Consider the following 23289-nt stretch of genomic DNA (forward strand, 5'->3'; position numbering starts at 1 on the left):
TTTAGGTAGTCAACAAACAAACATAAAGTACCTCACACTTAAACTTGGGAAGCAATATTAATTCTAATAATTTTCTGGAGGTTTTAATTGCTGGGGTCAAATTGACCCCAAGGGTAAAATATGTTCGTAAATGTAAAGGTAACAGGAGGGTTAAACAGAGCATTTTTCTCTTGTTTGTCAACCATTAACTCCACCATGATACAATCTAAAGGTGGACAGATTGACAAGTGACTCGGTCCCGATGCGCGCGCACGGAGCTCTGTGGCGCGCCAGACGGAGATCGATAAGTGTTAACGCAACGCGAAGAGACAGAAGTGACATGCTGCTGTGGAGATACGATCAACAACAGACGTTTAGTTTAATAAAAGAACAAAGACGTGCTCTAGAGAACATGTCAGGGCGGGCCAATCTTTTTAATGTCATGCGATCTACCGACACTACGCCGCGATCGACTGGCAGGTCGCGATCGACGTGTTGAGACCCTGATCTACAGGAAGTAAAAGTCGTAACAAGGTTTCCGGGGTGAACCTGCGGAAGGATCATTACCGATGAACAGACCGTCTGCATGAGAGCGGACAGAGTTCAGATTGAAGTGGTCTATTGGAAGCTCATTTTGCAAGTGACTTTTTTTTTCGTCCCGACGACCAACAACAGACAGATTGGAAGCTCATTCTGCGCATGCGTTAAATGCGTTAAAAAAAATAACTAGTTAAACCTGTAATTGAATTAACTGAGTTAACGCGTTATTTTTCACAGCACTAATATATATATATATAAACTGTGATTGATTAACAAGGCATCACAGCTCTTTTCCGCCATCATGTGGCCTGAATGATTACACTGTATATTGCAGAATTTCAGAATAGTATCATCTTATTTAAATATCGCCCAGGCCTACTTTCCAATCTTTGTACTCCTCTTAAACTCTCTGCTCCCTCCCTCCCTTCCACTTCCCTCTGCTCCATTTTCCTCTCTTGTCTGCCCTCCCCTGTCCTCGTCTCCCTTTCTTTCTCCGTTGGTTGACGCGGTGATTCTCCTCTTTCTCACTGAAGCCTGTACGGAGCTCGTGTTGCGGGCGAGGGCGAGGCAGGGGAGGGTCCGGGGTAAAATTGTTCCCCCCCAGAGTGCGGCGCCACGCCTGCTCTCTAGACGAGCAGGCCGCAGCCTGGAGCCAGTCCTCCCAGGTCAGTGTGCTCCGGGGGGAGCAATTATATGGCGCGCAATGCTGCTAAGTGATTTGGAGGAAGTTTCTGGTCCTTAAGGTGCATCTGGAAAGAGATGGAAGAAAGTCGGGGCAGAGATGGTGCTTGTGGCATTTTGGGGCCTGTGGGGAATGTTTGCTTTTATTGGTTCCTTTATTTTGTCATCGCTTTTCTTTTATATTTGTTTATTTGTTTTTTCTGCCCACCTGATGCAGCGCATGACCTTGACTAGATTGCTCTTCCCTAACTGATTCATCAGCTCATTTGATTTTCAGACCTGCAAGAGATGCTCAATCTGCTGCTGTGGTTGTACATGTCTGTGAACATTGGTGGCCACTTTTCCATGCGTGTGTGTGTTTGTAGTTTTGTGGTTACTCTGTTCATGTCTTTGCAGGTGAATGTTGACCATGCAGTATCTTGGCTATCCGTCAACTTACTCAAGAGTTGTATATATGCACTTTTTTGTATTACAGGTGAAGGTGGCCATTTTGAAGTATATCGACACCCTGACGTTACAGATGGAAGCTCCAGACTTTGTGAACTCCAGTGAGACTCGGCTCGCCATCTCCCGCATCATCACCTGGACGACTGAACCCAAGAGCTCTGACGTCAGAAAGGTGCCGACACACAAACCTCCACCAGCTCATAATATTATTCTCATGATCTTGGAAAGAACTACTACAGCCTTTGATTCATGAATGCACACACAAGAGGATCGTGATTTCAAGTCTTTCTGACTGAGGGATGTATTTTGTGTGCTGCAGGCGGCCCAGTCGGTGTTAATCTCACTGTTCCAGCTCAACACTCCAGAGTTCACTATGCTGCTGGCAGCTCTGCCCAAAACCTTCCAGGACGGAGCCACCAAGCTGCTTCAAAACCATCTGAAGAACACTGGCAACGCTGCACAGGTAACAAAGAGAGCGTTTCAGACACACATGGCACGCTTTGGTTGTGAATCATTATAGTGCAGCATTAATAGTATACTTCTTTCTAACTGAATGTAACTTGTGTGTTTTTTGTCACTTCATCAGGCACCAATGGGCAGCCCTCTGACGCGCCACACCCCCCGATCTCCAGCAAGCTGGTCCAGCCCGGTCACTTCCCCCACCAACACTTCCCAGAACACCCCCTCACCAAGGTAACACTCACGCACACTTGCAAAATCTGGCAATAATTGCCATATTATCATGAACGCAGGACAATATGAGAGTAAAGTTTACAGATGTGCATATGGATTAATCAACATTAGTTACAGTGTGGCTCAGTTGGCTGTAGGACCGTCACAATATCAGATCTTCACAATACGATTATTATACCAAAATAATTCCAGATAACAATATTATCGCAGAACTGGGAGAATTTATTATATAAAGTCAGTCAAATTTGTTTAGAACTTTGTTTATTATGCGTTTTTCCTCTTTTGGCATTTTTATTTCAATAGTGAGTAACAAAAGTCAAATTTGTAGAGGTTCTGGATTATTGACAAAATATTATCGAATGTGTATTATTAACATATCTATCACAATTATCGGCACCTCGTGTGCTGCCTCTTTTTCGCCACAGGGTTATCCGATCACTACAGTTTTTGTTGTTTTGATGTGAATTTTCAATTTTGGTGTGTGTGTGTGTGTAGTGCATTTGACTACGACACGGAGAACATGAACTCAGAGGACATCTACAGCTCACTGAAAGGTGTCACTGAGGCGATCCAGAACTTTAGCGTCCGCAGCCAGGAGGACATGAATGAACCGGTCCACCGGCGGGAGGGAGAGGAGGTGAGTGGAGCAGACTGATGGATGTTGAATGTGTTTACGTAAGTTTATATATGTGTATATGTCTCCAGGCTGATATGGTTGCTGATGTAAAATATTTCTCTGTGATTCTTGGCAACACCTTTTGGTTTAAGTGCAATTTGACACACCGTTACATTTTCTGGGGATGGTGACATGACCTTGAGTGAAAACAAGTGTGAAACATTTACAGAGGTTTGTGTGAAACACAGCAGCCATGATGTACAAGCAGCATAAGGTTGAAGAGTAAACGTAAAAGCAACCAAGCTGCCAACTTTTAGGAATTCTTTCATGAAACACCAACAAGTTAGTTTCACACTTTTGCTTGTTGGAAAGGAGCCAACTGTTGAAACCTAAGCAGAACACTGCTGCAAATATAATGTTTAGAGGCCTTGTGGAAAGTGGTAGGAAGGTTCATCAGTTCTTAGAGTTCATCAGTTCTTAAGAGTTCATCAGTTCTTAGAGTTGATCAGTTCTTAGAGTTCATCAGTTCTTAGAGTTGATCAGTTCTTAGAGTTGATCAGTTCTTAGAGTTGATCAGTTCTTAGAGTTGATCAGTTCTTAGAGTTGATCAGTTCTTAGAGTTGATCAGTTCTTAGAGTTCATCAGTTCTTAGAGTTCATCAGTTCTTAGAGTTCATCAGTTCTTGGTGTTCATCAGTTCTTGGTGTTCATCAGTTCTTGGTGTTCATCAGTTCTTAGAGTTCATCAGTTCTTGGTGTTGTTCAGCAGTTATCAGTGTTTTCCTTGTCTTGTTTATCCTTGCTGCATGTTTTCCATGATTTGCAAAGGTTTAAACACACACACGCACAAACATAGCTCGCTACAATAACTGTGACCCTGAAATGTGATCTGTTACACAACTCCCCCTGCAGTGTGGAAACTGAGACATACATTAAGTGTTTATGAGAGACATACATTGAGTATTTATGACACTAATGGCTGTGAACTTAATCCTCTACAGCCACTAATTTAAAAAAGTATGGTCTGTTATGATTTTGAAAATCACAGAGGATTTTCTAAACAATAACTTCCCCTTTTAATATTTAAAATTGGTCCTGAGTTACTCTTCTTGTTCAGTCCAGATGTATGGCTTCAGGCGCTGTATCAGCTCTCTGCAGTACCTCAGTGACCCCTGCCCCCGACCTAAAGGACACGTGTACTCTATTACAGGGGTGTGACTTCAGACTTTTCCCTATGAGATGCATATGAAATCTAACCAGCCCCCATGTCTTCAGCCTGCGAGACACAGTGCACCTGACTTATCAAACCACCACTCAGATTGTGGCGTTTAGTGGTTTGAGTGTAAATATACAAAAAAAACAAGAAGGTGCAACAATCGGGAAAGCAAATCCCTTTTTGACTACAGTGTGAAATTGTTGATGACTTTTCTGATTTCATCTCTGCAGGGGGACAGCGGGACAGACGGCAGAGTGTCAGACTTTGTGGAAGGAGGCCGCATGGCTCTGGACAACAAGACGTCCCTCCTCAACACCCCCCTGCTTTCCTCCAGCCCCCGAGGGGCCCGCGAGCACTTCTCAGACTCTCCCTTCAAACACAGCCGCAAAGACACCAGCATGGACGACTCTGAGCATCCCACTGATGGTACACAAACACATTCTGACACAACAACACAGACACACACTGCACCAATCAAAACAAATCATGCCATAATCGTCCCATCTGCTTGTCTATTGTCTCTTAACAGACAGCAGCCTCGACCAATCGGAGCTGGTGGCCGAGCTGCTGAAAGAGCTGTCCAATCACAACGAGCGCATTGAGGAGAGGAAGACAGCGCTGCGCGACCTGCTGAAGCTGATTCGCGAGAACACCCTGCAGGTGTGGGACGAACATTTCAAGACCATCCTGCTGCTGCTGCTGGAAACGATGGGCGACAGAGAGGTACACACACCGGCTGCCTTTCTGTGGTAACACTATACAAATAGGCCAAGGCAAACTACTTTCTTTTAAACTTTATCCTTGAAATTCTCCCAGCATGTGATCCGAACGCTAGCTCTGCGGGTGCTGAGAGAGATTCTCAGCAAGCAGCCATGGAGGTTCAAAAACTACGCAGAGCTCACCATCATGAAGGCCCTGGAGGCTCACAAAGACCCTCACAAGGAGGTATGTTTTTTATCATAAGGACTTCAGGGAGTTGAAGAAATGGTGCAAAAGTTATTCTTTAGCTTCTAAATGAATAATCAAACGGCAAATGTTGTCCCCACCCAAGGTTGAGTCTTTTTAAACTGAAATGACGAATATCGAAGAACCAGAACTCATCATTTATTTTTGCAAGAAGAGTCCCCGTTACATGGGTCCCTCAGGAGTCTGCCAAGGGTGAACTGAAGAGTCATTGAAACACTGTGTATTTAAGGGAAACAACAACAACAAAGAGGATCCAGAAGGAGACTTTTGTCTTCAGGTCCTTTTATGAGTAATCAAATGATCAGGCCCCTTGATGAGTAAACATTGAGATATCCTGGGATTTATAACGCCTATCAATCAGTCTTCCTCCTGTCCTTTGTTATCAGTCAGTCTCTTTCACATAGTGTCAAAGAGAATACAATGAAGAATATATAACATTCCAATTACAGTGTTGAACTGGATAAAAACATCTTCCGCATGATTATGAATTGATGATATATATTTCAAATGATTATTGCAGTTGTTATTGAAATATATATTATTCCTTCAATCAATGAACAACACATTGTGACGCGTCATGCAGCGCTTTTATTGCGCAGGGTTGTTTTTTTCCGTCAAATATGGATAGCTGTTGTTGTTGTTTTGTCATGTTCATATATAAATATGAATTAAGACTATTCGTTGACAGCTGTAGCACTGATGAACTTTGTGTGTTCCTGCAGGTGGTACGAGCAGCAGAGGAGACGGCAGCCATGTTGGCCTTGTCCATCAGTCCCGACCAGTGTGTCAAGGTGTTGTGTCCCATTATCCAGTCAGCCGACTACCCCATCAACCTGGCTGCCATCAAGATGCAGACCAAAGTAGTGGAGAGGGTTCCCCGCGAGGGCCTGATGAGCCTCTTGCCTGAGATAGTGCCAGGACTCATACAGGTAGCACACACACAGACAGAAAGTCACGATCCAGCACGATAGGCGTATTATATTAAAACTTATTTGTTTTTATGGTGGTAAAACTAATGCACCTCCTGTCCTCAAACACCCCCCACAAATTCATGCATCACTCCTTTGTTTTGAACAAAGTGTCCTGCAGGTTTGTAATCTATTGTGTCTTTTTGAACAGGGTTACGACAACTCTGAGAGCAGTGTAAGGAAAGCCAGTGTGTTCTGCTTGGTGGCCATTTATGCAGTGATCGGAGAGGACCTCAAACCGCACCTCAACCAACTCTCCGGCAGCAAGGTAACCGGGTCCATTAGCATTTGAAAGGAGTACTAAGCACAAGCCAGTCGGCTTAAAATGTGTAGTTTCTCATTTCTGTAGCCATGCAAGTTCCTTATGTTTTTACATGGCAAGTTAGGACGTATTTAACAGGTTGAAATCAGTGTTGAACACAAAATAAATGGGAGTTAACACATTTTACGTGTTCTAGAGACAGACCAGTGTGGTCTTTTATTTTAATTTTATACAAAGTCATAGCTCTATAACTTTATAATGTCTCTATTGAAACTAATACATGCACGGTTTTGAGCTTGCCATCCAGACGTTCACCATGTATGACTTCCTTTCAACCTCTAGAGAAACATACTTTTTGTTTTCCTGTCTGCAGCTGAAGCTGTTGAATCTGTACATCAAGCGCGCCCAGTCTGGCTCGAGCGGCAGTGAACCTCCGTCTGAGGGCCTATAGGAGACGCAGCGCACTCCCACAGAACTCCAGCTCCGCCCACCTACCATAAACATCAGTTCATGATCTCACACCCACACAGGCCGAGAACAAACAGACATCCTAACACTTACACCGGAGAGAACTGTTGGCCAGCAGATTGGCACACACACACACACAAACGCACACAGAGGTACACACCGTCCGCATACATTTCCTTCCCCACGACAAGATGGGAGTTGTGGTGTAGTTATTCTGACCATCGCTGAGGATCCACCCTGATCTCTCAAACGGAGCTGAACCCGTAAATATAATCGAAAACACACGTTCAGTCACACCCAGGTTGGTCACTGATCACTCAAGGATGAAGATATGAAATGTCTCTATCCCGAACACTACAGTCTCTCCTCTGCGTAACATCTTGATGTCAACAAGAAATGCATTTGCATGGTTCTCATTTTAAGGGGGTACGGTTCATGGAACAGGCCAGAGACGAACGAATGGTGCCGTCTTGTGTTTTTTTTTTTTAACAGTGAGTAACCGGGGCCAGGTGGACAGGAATGTACATTTACATTGTGACATGGTTTGAATTATTTTACGCCATGAGGTTTTACCACAGCAGTTTTTAATGTCTGGTATTTTCTCTCTCTCTCACACACACACACACACACACACTTTAAAAAAAAGGTGCTGATTAGTCTAAAAGGTACGACCAACCAACCGTTCCCAGCACAGTCACAGTGGGTCATCCTGCTCACAGTGAAGACAAAGTGGAGGAGGTGTTTTGTGCTTGGCTATGCATGAGACTAAATTACAAAAGATGTGTTTTATTGGAGTTTGATCGACAGTCATAATCGTGTGACAGGGGTTTTAAATTAATGTGAACAATGTCTGCCCCTTTCAGAAAAATTCATGGTGTCATCCGTTTCTCCCAGCCCTTCTTGGTTCACTCCACTTATGGGCAACATGGGGAGGAAGATGGGTGCGCGCTGCTTACTATATGAAGTATGACAAGACACAGCGCATTATCACATAGTGGATATGTATCTATATATGATATTACAATGGAATATCCCATAACTGTCATTTAGGAGAGTTCATGTGCCCATCCTTGTTTTTATTTTCTCTCTGTTGTGCTAGCCGTAGTCTCTCTCTCTCACATATTTTTTCTCTGCTGAGAAATTTAAATGTATTATTTACAGCTCTGAAAACCAATCGTCATGTCACCCTTCTCTCTTGTCCTCTTCATCGTGTCTTTCTTTCCTTCCTCTTGTAACATTCTAGTTTTCACTGTTGTGTTTCCTCCGTGCATTTACAAAGCTGTGCTTACATTACAATAAAGAACTTGTACAGATCATGGTGAGCACTTTGTCTTCAGTTTTTTTGCAGTGGAAAAGAGCCCTATGGTGAAAGGGTGGATAGAACTCCAGTTGATCCAGAATGCTGCAGCTCGTGTTCTCACTAAAACTAAGAAAAGAGATCACATCACTCCTGCACTAGCTGCTCTGCACTGGCTCCCCGAAAAACCAAGAATCACATTTCAAATTCTTCTCCTGACCTACAAAGCCTTGATTGGTGATGCTCCATCATATCTTAAGGAGCTTGTAGTACCATATTGCCCCACTAGAGAGCTACGCTCATTAAATGCGGAACTACTTGAAGTTCCTAGAGTCTTAAAAAGTAGAATGGGAGCCAGAGCCTTTAGTTATCAAGCTCCTCTTTTATGGAACCAGCTTCCACCTTCAGTCCGGGAGGCAGACACAGTCACCTCATTTAAGAGTCGACTTAAGACTTTCCTCTTTGACAGAGCTTATAGTTAGGGCTGAATCAGGTTCACCTGGTCCAGCCCCTTGATATGCTGCTATAGGCTTATAGCTGCCGGGGGACGTTTATGATGCACTGAGCACCTATCTCCTCTTTTCTCTCCTTCGGGATGAATTTTCATCTCTCAATCACACGTGACTAACTCTGCTTTCTCCCCGGAGTCCTTTTGACTTCACGTCTCATGGGGTCATCGGACCCTATGAGACGGCATAGATCATATCTGCCTGATGGATCATTGAGGTCTGGGTCGTGGAATTCCTGCTACTGACTACGTCACTGTCCTGTTGAGACTCCGCCCACTCCGCCTCTACCGCCATCTGCCTGATGGATCGTGGAGGTCTCCATCGTGGAATATGCCTACTATGAACTATTCATACACTCTGTCATATTCATTGAATGTATTTAAACTCTAAATCTGTCCTTCTGTACACATTACATCTATTGCATCTGTCCATCCTAGGAGAGGGATCCTCCTCTGTTGCTCTCCTCCAGGTTTCTTCCCTTTTTTTCCCCCTGAAGGGTTATTTGGGAGTTTTTCCTGATCCGATGTGAGGTTTTGGGGCAGGGATGTCTGTGTACAGATTGTAAAGCACTCCGAGACAAATTTGTAATTTGTGAAATTGGGCTATACAAATAAACTGAATTGAATTGAACTATTTTTCTTTGTTTTACTGACCCAGGGATGAATCCTTATGCAACATCGCTCCTGCTGAAGCTAATGATGAATTTCATGTATGCGTCGTTTCCTCGAAGCTGTAAATTAAGAAGACACTGAAGAGGATCTCGGATACAGAACAGGGTATAAAGGCTGGCAGCCTACATTGTTATAAAGTACCCAGCATAGAAAGTACTTTTTAACTCTTCCAAACTAAATAACTCCACTTTCACATTAATGCGCAACAATCCAATAACATATTATGATGTAACACTAAAATGGGTCAGTCTGCAAATATTGGTTAATTCTGTTTGTTCTTGACTGTTTTACATGTAAGTCTGACTATTGTGTGTTGACCATGTGCAGAAGTGTGTGAGAAGAAGCCAGTGAGGGACAGGAATTAAAGTCCTGAGGCGGGTCGTCCCACTTGGGCAAAAATAGCGCGTGTACCCTCCTCGGAAAAACTCCGCGCGCCACGTCCAGGGTCCGACCGCTGGATAATTATTGACCAGACAACACTCCTGCAACCAGATTATGCAACGTATCTTGAACCTGACATGAAACAGAGAGGAGCTCCTGTTCGAGACTCCTCGGTTCTGACCTGAGTCTGTTGGTGAGACACGATGTTGTTCTGGCAGCCCTACACGGAACACTTCAGAGTCCCGGAACCCGGTGGCAGCAGTTACACACGGTACGAACCTCGTGAACCTAAACCGGAAATGTTTATTTACTTTATGGCCTCGATTATGTTTATATTCTCTATTCTATTGCCAAAATGGTGATAGTTACCAAAGTAGCTATTCATTATAATATACTTTTAAATTGACATATATATGTTAATTAATAGCAATTTTGGTACCGTTTTTTATGTGTGGGCCAATACGCCATTTCACTGTGTAGCCTATGTTTATTACATAAGAGGGTTGCATATATCTACAGTATTGCTTTCAAAGTATCTAGTTAGCTGTTGTTGTTGTTGTTGTTTACAGTCATTGCAAATGCATGTTTCATACTTTCTGGGAGGCGGAGTGGAAGTACAGTTGGACACAATGACGGAAGCTCCGAGGTTTCTGATTGGCTGATCCCCCTGCGCTGACTGCAGAGCACGGCCACTGATTGGCTGAGCGCCACCCCCGCATCCTTCCTGGAGGCTCGCGGTGGCAGCGGCGCAGGCTTCACGGAGCGACAGTCCGTACGCCGAGGGAGCCATGTTGATGCCTTGTTTTGTGTCAACCGTTGCACTTTGGATGGTCAAAGGACTGCGTCTCGAGGCGCGGGAGCCGTAGCGGTGATTCTAGCATCGCTATGAGAAGAGGAGAGCGGGTCGGGGCGGTTCAGGGCGCGTCGAATGAGACCCTGAGGTCACGCGAGTGATTCAAAGCAAGATAACTTGATGCTAGTTAGCCGGATAGCTCGGTAGCATCAGCCGTGTGGACGCCGAGTGGGATGAGCCGTGTGGACAAGAACTAAACCGTCTTTCGGATTGTTGCATCTCGTTGTGCTAACGTGAACTAGACTGCTCGGAGACCCGGTAACATCGGGGCGGATGGGTGCAGCGTAAGCTGCCTTTTGCTAAGCTAGTTAGTCGTTAGCTAACGTTAGCATGCTGACAATCGGCTCGCACCTTTAGTCACGACTAACATTTGCTAGCCGAGTGCACGTTAACGTGTCGTTACTATCAGACAATCACCCAGTGGAGCACCGTGTTGTCAAACGTGCCCCGAGTGGAGATATGGCGATGCATCCGGTCTCTGTGGAAAGCTACCGATTCGCTCGCCCAGCAGCGGCTAACGGGCTAGCAGCATAACTTTCCTCTCACGGTGTCACTCAGAAGCTGCAGAGCCCACTTCCTCGTTAGCCGAACTCCCGCACCAGCAACAAGCTGGCGGCCCTCCGAGTGGAAGCCGAGGACAAGGAGCTGGGGCCAATGGCCTGGGTACTGAAGATGGACGACGCCAGCATAGAGTCGGGGCTGGTGCACGACTTTGACGCCAGCCTGTCCGGCATCGGGCAGGAGCTGGGGGCCGGAGCCTACAGCATGAGGTCAGAGTCCGGAGTCACCACGCCAAACCCACCTTCCGAACGCATTAGCGGTTCGATGGAGAGCAGTGTTAACACTACGCACCCTCGTGTGTGTGTGTGTGTGTGTGTGTGTGTGTGTGTGTGTGTGTGTGTGTGTGTGTGTGTGTGTGTGTGTGTGTGTGTGTGTGTGTGTGTGTGTGTGTGTGTGTGTGTGTGTGTGTGTGTGTGTGTGTGTGTGTGTGTGTGTGTGTGTGTGTGTGTGTGTGTGTGTGTGTGTGTGTGTGTGTGTGTGTGTGTGTGTGTGTGTGTGTGTGTGTGTGATTCCCTTTGTATACGGAGTGTGATGGCTTCTCTTTGTTTTGGGATTTGGAGTAGGGCATACATCGCAGGGTGCCACGGTCGGGCAGACAAAGATTAAATCATCTTAACCTCACCAAAGAAAAGGACACGTGTTGTAGTGTGAGGGACACATGCGTCATATCAGGTCATGTTGGTCCCCGGGTTATGTTTGTGTTGCCAAAAATAGACCTACACTTTGTGTACATGTCAAGAAAACAAGGCAAAGTCTGCAGAAATGCCTTGTTTTGGCCCCTCAGACTGGCAATATTAGAACTTGTCTCTGGCTTTGTTTCTAAAGATCAGTCGTGTGTGGAAAGAAAAGGTTGTCGCACTGTGCAAGGTGATGGGTCTGATGTGGGTATGGTTTGCTCCTAAAAGAGGTAATTTACTTTAAGGTGGAAACATTCGACCATCGTTCTGGAACTAAAATGAAATAGTTTTCTTTAAGAATTGACTGCTGCAGTAATAATGTAAGAAACAATATGTATTTCAGAGTTATGATCAATGATTATTAATGTTCAGTTACACGACTACTACTTTTATATCAACTGCATAATGTGTCAGTGTTAAATACCATTCACCTTTCCCTAAAGATATTGTTGGGAATCGGAAAAATGTACTGATTTATACATAGACATGTTATGTCAAAAACACACAAACCTATCAACCTGACAAAGCATTCAATTCTAACTCTTGACACAACTCCACAAAAATAGAAGAATGGTTTTCAGATTTCTCAACAAGTCAATCTAAGTTGCTGCTGGCACAATCCTCCTCAGCAGCATGGTCGGTCCAGCTGTCATGACATGTTAGATGTTCATCCTTCAATTTCACACACTTGTTTATATAACACAAACTATAGTTGTAAAAAAATGTTTTGGTATCACTATTGCCAGTGCTGGTATGTTTTGGAACACTGTCGTATCTCACGTTTTCACATGATAACCAGCTCCAGTAGCCACACAGCCTGTGTCACAATGATCAAGTACATGCCACCTGTTTCTGGTCCCTCAGGTGATTCCAACATTTCCCCCTAAATGTGGCATCTTTTGTAGGTCGGCACTACTAATTAATAATGTGTCGGTGTAACGTGGGGTGTTGACATTTAATCCTCCAGGACCTGCATGTGTCATATCAGCTGCCTCCTTGACCATCTGCTTTAAGCGAGCATTTATCCGTGTGTGACGCAAGTGTGCGTCCGTCTCTTCGGAGGGTCTGCAAGTTTCCCAATACTTGATTGGTGACATGCACGTAAATTATTTAGTCAGAGAGAAAAAAGGAGTGCCGTAGCTTCAGGAGTAGTGCTATCTGTAGGTTTGTGGGGCATGTTTGGCGTCAGCAGCTGGTAGGAACAGAATGTGTGTTTTAGTGAAACCACTTCAAATTTCAGGAAGCAGATGTAGTTTTCCTGGGAATTGGGGCTTCACAGGGATGTGTCACCCAGGTTGGTTTTATCTGGGCACCAACTCTGCAGAGAAAACACAGCAGCAAGTGATTTGAGACTGAATAAATCGTGCAGGAATGTCTTGAAATTGACAATTTGATTTATTTTACGTTTAGCTTGGTTTAAAGCGGCCTCATGGCTTGACAGAACGTTTTCCAGGTAATTCGATGTTCTGCATTTGTTTGAATAGATAAGACTCCTTTCCTGCACAGCCCCCTAAGATCCACACACACACACACACACACACACACACGCTCAAGTTCACTGTGCACCGGTTGACACTCATGCAGCATTTGTCAGGGTGAGCCGAGGACGGGCTGGTTGTCTGGAGTGGCTGCCAAGTGTGAAAGATCGTGTGTGTCAGCAGCTCAGGCTATCTGGGTGTTTTTGTTCATTAATCACCGCGGCCTCATGCATATATAATAGGAGAGCCATTTGATCAATGGAGAGCCTTCATCACTCCTTCTAAAATAAGCCGATCCATTTAATAATTCCACTCTATGATGAGGTAAAGTATTGTCATGACAAAAGTGGTGCATGCAACAGTTGGCACGAACCAATTTCATATATGTTTACAAATTACCGCAAAGTGGGAAAACCTGCTTTAAGGAATGGTGATGGTGTTGCCATCAGGATGGAATTGGAGATTCAATAAAAGCGTAGAACTTTATGTAAACGTTCTCTATTGAGGGGCCAGATGCACAGATTAAGCCATTCATGGACAATTTTGAAGCTGTCGTTCTTTAATTTTTTGGTTTTGTTGCCTTTGTTACTGCATCACATCCATGCTGACGTTGTCTGTTTCTCTCCTCTTTCTTCTGCTTCTCTCAGCGATGTGCTGGCTCTGCCGATATTCAAGCAGGAGGACTCCAGCCTTCCTCCTGAAGGCGAGACCAAAAACCCCCCATTCCAGTATGTGCTGTGCGCCGCCACCTCGCCTGCTGTCAAGCTGCACGACGAGACGCTCACGTACCTGAACCAAGGTGAGACTCCCAATACATGCACTCAAGAAGGTTTGGGTTGTACTCAAGTTTTCACAGGATAACCAGTTCCAGTAGCCACACTGTCTGTGTCACAGTAAAATAGAGTACATGCCACCTGTATCTGGTCACTCAGGTGATTCCAACATATGTCTCTAAATGTGGCATCTTTTGTATTTATTTAATAGCACGAAAAGGGATTCACGCAAATGGAGAAACTGGCATTTTCCCAATAAAAACTTACCAACATGATGATTACCTTTTTAGTGAAATGAATGCAGTCGTTTTTAGTATATTTGTGTCGTGCACGTACAAGTGCCCAGCCCATGTTGACACCAAATATACCACAATCAGATGATGCGATGAATACTTGCTCCACTATGTGAATGACACTAAAACGGTAGAAGAACAGAGATGTCATCCACATGCGTCATCCTTCTGCAGCACTCTTATATTTTGAAAACATGGTGAAACAAGGTTTGCCGTCAGTGCTGGCACTCCCGTGCATCAAAAGGTATTAAAAGAAGAGGAGTGGGAAAAGAAGGCGATATGGAACTGCTGACTTGTTTACTTAATCGGCTGTCGGTTGGTGGTCAGTCTCGCAGTACAATCCAAAAGCAAGATTTCTCTCCAATTGTCAACTTTTGTCTGGGACAACCCAAAATCACACAGTGCAAAGGGGCTTTCCTTGAAAGCAATATGTTGGAAACCGAGAGCTTCGTGAAGACATTTAAGTCTTTATAATTGTACAATGTCAAACCATATAATGTGCAATAAAACATGAAATGGAATCTACCTAAATTACACAAAAACTCCTTTCTGAGGCTGCCATTAAATAGTTACATTCACTTCCATGTTACATTTTTAGTAGCTCTCTTTTTTCACACGATTTGTCTTAGTGTTGATTTGGTTTAGTTTAGTTTAGTTTATTAAGGATCCCCATTAGTCTACACCGTAGTGGAGACTATTCTTCCTGGGGTCCAGGCAAAAAAACATTACAATACAAATACATAAAATGCAGTACAGCATGATCAATTATCACAAAAACACTTAGACTTTGAAAACAACATTTACATTAAAAGTAAAATAATAATACCTTAAATACCTAAAATAATAACCTAATCTACTATAATTTCCTTTCTGATTTTTGCTGCCTTAAGTGATCCTTAAGGTGATCTCTCTCTTCCTCAGGCCAGTCTTACGAGGTGCGTTTGTTGGACAACAGGAAGCCAGAAGAGCTACCGGAGCTCAACAACAAGATGGTGAAGGTGAGAGGATCCTCACAGCTGGAGGGGGGAAAAACGTGTACTTCTTGGGTCAAATGCACCTTTTACCGAAGTGTGTGTGTTTGTGTGTGTGTGTATGTGTAGAGCATAGTGCGTGTGGTGTTTCATGACCGCCGGCTGCAGTACACTGAGCACCAGCAGCTCGAGGGCTGGAAGTGGAATCGCCCTGGCGACCGTCTCCTTGACATCGGTAATGAAGCCTGGCGAGAAATGTTTACTTAAACCGTCCCATGTGTGTGATTTGGAGTTCAAATATCTGTGTGTCTATGTGTGAGGCAGATATCCCCATGTCAGTGGGCATTGTGGAGCCAAAGACTCACCCCTCCCAGCTTAACGCTGCAGAGTTCCTGTGGGACATGAACAAAAGAACTTCTGTTTTTGTGCAGGTAACACACACACACACTCATTCACGCAAGCAACACACACACACACACACACACAGAGGTTTCTTTTGTGCCATCTGTTGGAAGAGCATGTGAATTTCCACATGAAACTCATATTTAGCTCTCGGCTGTGCTCTCGTGTCCTGCTGTCTGCAGGTGCACTGCATCAGCACAGAGTTCACTCCGAGGAAGCACGGCGGCGAGAAGGGCGTCCCCTTCAGGATCCAGCTCGACACGTTCGCCCAGGGAGACTGTGGAGAGTACACTGAGCACCTCCACTCGGCCTCCTGCCAAATCAAAGTCTTTAAGGTACACACTCATTCTGTCATCGGGGAAGGTGTTACACCCCCCACATGCGTCATCAATTAATTCCGTCTTGCTCTTCTTCGGTGCTTCCTCTTTAGCCAAAAGGTGCGGACCGTAAGCAAAAGACCGACCGGGAGAAGATGGAGAAACGCTCTCCTCCAGAGAAGGAAAAGTACCAGCCTTCTTATGATACCACTATCCTGTCAGAGGTCAGTCTGAAGCTGCTCCGGACTGTCGAGCCTTACAGATACATGGCTTTAGCACAAACTAGGCTAAAGTACGAGCAAGCATCCATTTCCTATTTTCATTTGGGTGGTTATCCATGTTAAAATGTATGCACCCAAGTAAGTGAAATGTATTCCTGCCAAGTTGCCCACGATGTGTGCGGTACAGGGCCATACTGGTGCTCTACATCACTGCCAACCATCTTGTCAAACGTCTGAGTGCTTTAGGTTTTTCTTACCATCCATTGTAGGGCTGAGACTTTAATGTTTCCAAGCTCAGGAGGACGTCTTCAAATTGCTCGTTTAGTCTATGAAAATAACTCATTTATAATCCATTCTAAATGTTGTGGAACAGAAAAGAAGTAAATCGCATGTATAAAGTTAGAACTAGTTTTTGACATTTGTTTTTATGATGGCGAATTACTGATGATTATCCTGTGTCACAATTGCCGTTCATTCTCTGCCAACCAAATTGGATGAATCCATTGAAGTAAACACATTTTCTTGTAACTACCGAACAGCAGTCCTTAAAAGGACCTACCAAATTCAAATGACACTTTTTTTTACAAATTCTTTTGCTATTCTTATTGTTTTCTTTCTTTTATTTCCCCACAGCATATAACTCTTGAAGTAAAGTGCTGTTGCTGATGTTAGATGGGGGAGCTTCTCATAGGCACATCAATAAACCACCACAGCAATCTGCTCTTGAACTGCAGTGCATCAAAATGTGATGATGATGATACAACTTGACATAACAGAGTGACGGATGTGATGGATGACCTGTCTCAAGCAGGTTGGAAGTCTCACGTATATTAGCGGCACCATGAGTAGACATGATTGGCTGCTTGGAAGACGGTTTGTTGTATGCTTTGGAAAGTGGTTGGCAGTAATGTTAAGATGCAGACCAGAGTACTGTTACTCGTCTAGCTACGGTGGTACGCCACCTTGATCCTGACGCCTCTCGTCTCGTGGTCAGGTTTGGTCTAAACAATAGACAGTCTGCTGTTTTTTCCACCAGAAGTAAAGGTGGTCTTTTTTTCAGGAGAGGAGGCCCTCGTCCACAATAAATCAGAGCAAAATGGTAAACTATACAGAAACACTACTCCTTTGATTGGGCTGTTAAGTCGTTATCACCAAGTATAGATTACAATTTTTTGTCATGGCTTTTATTGGTGGAGCATATTTCAAGCATTATTCAAGTTTTAAATTGTCTACACTTGTATGCCACACTGAGACTGCCCGCAGGATATTGGTTGTGTTTGTGTGTTGGTCGCTGGCTGGCTAACCTCTGCTGTGTGTCTGTATGTAGACGAGGCTTGAACCCATCATAGAGGATGCGGGTGACCACGAGCTGAAAAAGTCCAGCAAGCGGACACTTCCCGCTGACTGTGGCGACTCCTTGGCCAAGAGAGGCAGTGTAAGCACCCTGCTCCCCTCTCCATCACTCCATCCACAGTCGGCCCCCCTGTAGACACCTGGCTGCAGCCTGAAGCTAGTAGACCCTCAGCTGCTGCGAAGGAGACACTTTAATGCCATGTATTTGACATTGGGTGGGGTGGAGACGGTGCAAAGCTAAATTCCCAATCCACCCTTGACTTTTCCACAACCGTTATGCCTTTTTTCTGTTGTGGAGTTGGCCTACAGTGTTTATTAAACCACCGAGTCTGATTAATTGTGTATTTATGCATCTGTGTGTCCCCTCAGTGCTCTCCGTGGCCAGACGCCTATGTCAGCCCCAACCAGGCAGCTACTCCCTCCTTCACCTCCACCCCGCTGTCCACCTACACAACCTCCTCAGTACCAGACAGGTGTGTGTGTGTGTGTGTGGCTTTAAGATGAGGTTTGTGTTGGTCTCGCTTCTTAATTATCATTTATTGTATTCTAGTGACTCGTCCTCACCCAATCACCAGGCAGACCCTGGTAGCCATGGCACCTCGGAGGTTAGCCTCCACTCTTCTCACCTGTATGAATTGGTGGAAAAGGTAAATAATGTACGGTTTTTCAATAAAGAACTGGAGACGGGTGTTGATTTTGACATCATAATTATTGAACCAACAATGGAAAATAATTGTTAGACCAGACAGCAGCTAAGGAAACATAACAACAGCTGTATTGTAGGATATGAAGTGGGACTGATCTAGTGCGTAAAGTAACATTTGGATCCAGGTGTGGAAGTGTGTTGACACCGTGTGCGTCTCGTGTCCGTCTGCAGCAGCTGAGCCCCACTGCCTCCATACAGGACGCACAGAAATGGCTGCTGAAAAATCGCTTCAGCTCATACACACGGCTCTTCTCTCACTTCTCAGGTACACGCACACTGTCGAACACACTGAATCATGGGTGTAATGTTGTCACGGTGATATTACAAGTGACTTATCCAACGTGTTGCCTAGGTTCTGATTTATTGAAACTAACCCGAGACGACCTGGTCCAGATTTGTGGGCCAGCAGATGGGATCAGACTCTTCAATGCACTTAAATCCAGGTGTGTTTGTGTGGGTGTGTTTGTGTGTGTATGGGGGGGGGAGAAAGGTATGAGCATTATGGACGAGGCCAGTCTGTTCATGTGCATTAATGATTCTGTTTGTGTGTAGGTCAGTGCGTCCCAGGTTGACGGTGTACGTCTGTCAGGAGTCCCCCCAGGAGAGCCCCCTGCTGGAGACACACGCCACCAATGAAAATGGAGACATTTCCTCTAGTTTACACGGTAAACCAGCTCTGTGTTTGACATGTGAGTCCATGGAGGTGTGTGTGTGTGCATGTGTGTGAATAGTTACCTCTCTTCTGGTCTGTTTCTGTGTAGTGTATCATGCTCTGTATCTAGAGGATCTCACAGCTGCAGAACTGATCCGCAAGATGGCGTGTGTGTGCAGCCTTCCACTGGGAACGATCAACCAGGTGTACAGACAGGGTCCGACCGGCATCCACATCCTGCTCAGTGACCAGGTACCAGCGCACACACACACACACACACGGCTCCACTTCAGCATTTCACACTCGACTGTGGAGGGCTCTTCATTAAGAGAGATGTTATAATTAAACTGGTAAACTGGGATACACTCAAAACTCTTCTGTGAGCAGGAAAAGCCATCACCATGGTTACTTACCAACTCTATGCTTGCGCGGCTATTATTGAGATGCTTTTCACGTGGGCTCTCAAAAATAGAAATAAGCAATTTAATAACATCTGCAAAATATTGCACTTATTATGATATGATGGATTGTCATGTGCCCTTAACATGCTGACCGCTAACAAATGCAAATACATCACCATCATACTCTTAAATATTAATTTAATATCCGCTTTAAATTTTTTATAGTGGCAAAAGTAAAAGGCAGGAAAGTGTTTGAGGCAGTGACTCTTTACAGGAGGAGATATGAGATGTGCGCCGTGTGACCAGGAACAACAACTCAGATATTCACCTGTGCTGTACTGCATCACACGTGATGTTATGTCACCACTAAAGTACCATAGAATCACTGTTTATTCATCCGTTTATACGTCACTTTTTGCTGTTTGTTTTGTTTCTAGATGGTTTACAACTTGCCTGACGAGAGCTGTTTTTTGATCAGCACCGTCAAAGGTGAGCTCATAGTCACGGTTCGGCCTGCGCCAAGGCTCACTAAATCCTTCATTTGACAACAACGTTCGGCTTTGTTCTTAACACTTGTCTTCCTCTCCAGATGAAGTGGGCGAAGGACTCCATCTCATCCTGAAGTAGTTAGGGGGACAGATGGCATCACTAATACTCCACCCTCTGTCTTGGAGCAGAAGCCTCCCTGTGTCCCTCTCTGCCGGCCTCCGCTCTGTCCTCTCGTACGTCCTCCCGTTCTCTCTGAACGCTCGCTCGATGGGAAGCAGCCCGGCTGCGCTAAAGCCATGTAAATGTTAGAATCTGACATGGGTGTGTCCACTGTTTCATATTGAAAACACTATTAATGGAGGAGTTCAGTTAAGAGGAGAGACGGGGGGGTGAGGAGCGAGGATATGGTGTTGGGGGAAAGATAATGATATATGTATTTTGTTTTTATTATTTGTCTTTTTATATGTATTCCATGTCGATAAGGGGAGGGGGGCGGGGCTCCAGGAAAGAGGGGAGAGTGACGTTTTGGTCGTCAGGAGCAAGAACGAAATCAGATTTTCCTTCTCACTCGTTTCCCTTCTTAGACAACGCGCTCAACCAGCACAAGGCCAGTATTTTGATAACCGTTACTGCTGAACGGCATGCGATCTACATACTAACCCGCTTAAATGAGAGTCCCACATTTTACTCGGCTTGTTTAACATTCTCGACGAGGTTGGCTTGATAAACCATTTATTGATCAGCTAAGCTTGGTGACCCTGAAATATCCAAGCTACATTTGTGGAAATGGCATCATTTGTGGATTTTTACACCAACATTAATTATTTTCTTCCGGGACTTTGTCAGACGGACTGAGTAACTATCGTCACATAGTCATGTGATTTTAGACTTCCTGCAATATCTCTGTCTGTTAACGTGACACGACACTCTCTTTATGTTCAGCCTGTGCTTTTACTGTTTTTAGTTGATGCTTTATTTAAGGAGCAGCTGTTTCTCATGCTCTCGTTGAATTTACTGGTTTTTGGTGCCATATTGGCTTTTTAGCTCAATTTTTTACTCACAAACACCTCGTCTCTGACTCCTTGGCTTTCTGTGTGGACTTTAAACACTGGTTTAGCCTTCTAGGATTGTGGCCAAGAATATAGAAAGACTGACATGCAGAGCATTAACGCCGATCCAAAAACCTTCTATAATGTGGACCAAACGGGTTTTAGATTGATAGGCTTTTATTTTATTATATTTAGGAAAAGCCTCATTGGATCTTTGTCATTAGTCGCATTAATAGAATTGATCTGATGGAAAATAAAACCCTTGCTTGTGCGCTGCATGTACATGGTAATAAACACTCCCTTCCACGATCTGCCCTGCTAGAAACAACCCATCACACAGCAGGCTGGTAGAAATGTATCACAGCGGTCGTCTGGTTTTAATAGTCTTATCCTGTAGACTAGAACATTTCGGCATCTCCGTCTCCATCTTCAAACTCCTTTTTTTTAATGTAGCTGAACACAGGAAGTGCAGGTCATGTCGTTTCGAGTGCAATTTGAAAAGTGACAGGAAATCTCACACAGGTCCTCAGACTCGCCGTTGGTTTCCTTGACCCCCTTTAATTTTGATACACAGTCTGGCCGTGCATACAGTTTGCACGCCTCTAAGTGTCAGAATGTGTGTGCATGTGTATCATCATTTTTTTGTTCTTGTGAAAAAAACTTAATTATGTCAGTAGTTGTCATGAACCTTTTCCTGTTGGTCTGATGAAACTGTGTTTAGCTTGCTGTTTAGTAAAGAGCATGTGGAAGATGGGGGAAGGAGGGAGTGGGGGGGTCATTTGGTTCAATAGAGCAACTTGTTTTTCCATGTTAGAGACCAAGTCTGCGCTGAGAAATCACAAAACTTTTCTTACCCGCCTAGAAGGAGGAGGACACACACAAAAAAGAATGTCGAGACTAAAAAGCATCCATGTTTTGTCTCGCCGTGCGCCAGAGCCAGGACTGTAGCTCTTGTGCTGTTTACAAGGACACGAGTACCACAGCACAGTGAACTGTTCGGTGACAGAGCGGATGTGATACCAAGTCAGGCTCACTGGTGAGCAGCGTTGGTCCCCTGAAGGCCTGACCAATCATCTTGTCTGTCTGTATGACTGAGTGTGTAAGTGTGTGTGTGTGAGAGTGTGTGTGTGTGTGAGTGAGAGACTGTGGACAGGAGAAGTGACCACTGTTAATGTACAGCCTAATGTCAATGATGATGCTTCTCATGTGCACAGTATCGTATGCTGGAGATGTACACAACCACATGTGCTGGGAATAAATGATTTCATAACTTTCTCTGGTGTCCTGTTATATTACATATTCTCTTTGTATCGTAGCATGGGGTTGTTTTTGACTCGAGGCATGGTTGTCCAAGCTCTTCTGCAATTCACACTGAACAGAAATATAAATGCAACTCTTGTTTAAGCTCCCATCATCAAGATGCTGATTAAACAGCATCGTAAAAACACAGAGCAACAATAAAAGGCCCACTCTAAAATCTGTGGACACACGTCACATAACTATAGGGCTACAGAATTATTAGGCAGTGCAACCCGTGTCCTATAGCCTGTTGAAGTTGTTGAGTATTGGGAGGAATTGGAACACGCAGATCCAGAGCATCTTCAACCAGCTCAGTGGACGACATGTCTGAGTAAGAAGGTCATGCAAGAACTGCGGTTCTATAAAGTAACAACTACTGGGATCCTTTCAACATGGGCTGTGATAATCGTGCTGAAACGTGAGGCGTGGGCCTCTGGATTTGTTCTTAGTATATGTGCATTTAAATTACCATCAACCATTAACGAGCACTTGGACTCGCTGTCCGGAAAACAGCTCCACGGTGACCATCGGGCACATATACCAACTCACAACGCCACAGGTCACGACCCCGCTGAGGAGGCACTCAGAATGCTGATGGATGACCCCTCCAAACCTGCGACGTGTGTGATATTGTGTTAAAAACTTCACATTTTAGTGTGGCTTCATATTATGACCAGCTCTAGGCGCACCTGTGTCCTAACGATGCTGTTTATTGACATGCCACCTGTGCGTCGGTGGGATTGATTATAATCTGTTGTGTGCACAGAAAAGGTTTTAGGGTGGGTTTTTTTTTTAACGTGTGAAAAAAACTAAAGTTTGTTTAAAGTTGTATCTTTGCATTAGATCCTCCATATATGTAAAACCAAACGCTCATGTCTTTCAAACTGTTTATCCTCATTTTGTAAAGTAGGCTTTCTGTTATGTTGTCTCCAAGACAATCCTGATAATATCTGGATTATTTCCTCAGACTTGTAAAGCCACAGAGGACGTTAACTATTTTCACAGGTTGAGAAGTAGCCTCCTTGTAGTCCCCCCTTCAATGGGCAAATCTTCATTTTGAAAGAGAATCCAGATTGCCAAAGCAGATGTTTAGGGTCCAGAT

The 23289-nt window shown here is 44.5% G+C and overlaps 2 protein-coding genes across 21 annotated transcripts in view; both read left to right on the forward strand.

The window, feature by feature from the left end:
* Positions 1 to 8148, forward strand: part of clasp2 (cytoplasmic linker associated protein 2) — a 53007-nt gene extending 44859 nt beyond the window's left edge. For all 17 annotated transcript variants that reach the window (XM_056421931.1, XM_056421932.1, XM_056421937.1 and 14 more), the window contains 10 exons: positions 1676 to 1819; positions 1967 to 2110; positions 2234 to 2340; positions 2836 to 2977; positions 4401 to 4596; positions 4700 to 4893; positions 4987 to 5115; positions 5859 to 6065; positions 6256 to 6372; positions 6740 to 8148. In XM_056421931.1, the coding sequence (XP_056277906.1) occupies positions 1676 to 1819; positions 1967 to 2110; positions 2234 to 2340; positions 2836 to 2977; positions 4401 to 4596; positions 4700 to 4893; positions 4987 to 5115; positions 5859 to 6065; positions 6256 to 6372; positions 6740 to 6817 (1458 nt within the window). In that variant the 3' untranslated portion in view covers positions 6818 to 8148. The remainder of the gene's footprint in view (positions 1 to 1675; positions 1820 to 1966; positions 2111 to 2233; positions 2341 to 2835; positions 2978 to 4400; positions 4597 to 4699; positions 4894 to 4986; positions 5116 to 5858; positions 6066 to 6255; positions 6373 to 6739) is intronic.
* A 1642-nt stretch (positions 8149 to 9790) lies between these two features.
* On the forward strand, positions 9791 to 22163 carry ubp1 (upstream binding protein 1). 4 transcript variants are annotated; one of them, XM_056415567.1, is made up of 17 exons: positions 9791 to 9963; positions 13909 to 14060; positions 15249 to 15325; positions 15428 to 15533; positions 15623 to 15729; positions 15883 to 16035; positions 16131 to 16241; positions 17299 to 17337; positions 17566 to 17673; positions 17961 to 18064; positions 18142 to 18238; positions 18469 to 18562; positions 18650 to 18740; positions 18850 to 18962; positions 19059 to 19201; positions 19788 to 19839; positions 19940 to 22163. In XM_056415567.1, the coding sequence occupies exons 1-17, from the start codon at positions 9896 to 9898 to the stop codon at positions 19975 to 19977; spliced, it is 1653 nt and encodes a 550-aa protein (XP_056271542.1). In that variant the 5' UTR covers positions 9791 to 9895; the 3' UTR covers positions 19978 to 22163. The 4 variants fall into 4 exon arrangements, with proteins under 4 accessions (XP_056271542.1, XP_056271535.1, XP_056271560.1 ...); XM_056415560.1 differs by lacking the exon at positions 9791 to 9963 and adding an exon at positions 10282 to 11315; XM_056415577.1 differs by lacking the exon at positions 9791 to 9963 and adding an exon at positions 11637 to 13585.
* The last annotated feature ends 1126 nt before the right edge of the window (positions 22164 to 23289 follow it).

The sequence above is a fragment of the Pseudoliparis swirei genome, chromosome 1 (genome assembly GCF_029220125.1).
Source record: "Pseudoliparis swirei isolate HS2019 ecotype Mariana Trench chromosome 1, NWPU_hadal_v1, whole genome shotgun sequence".
NCBI lineage: Eukaryota > Metazoa > Chordata > Actinopteri > Perciformes > Liparidae > Pseudoliparis > Pseudoliparis swirei.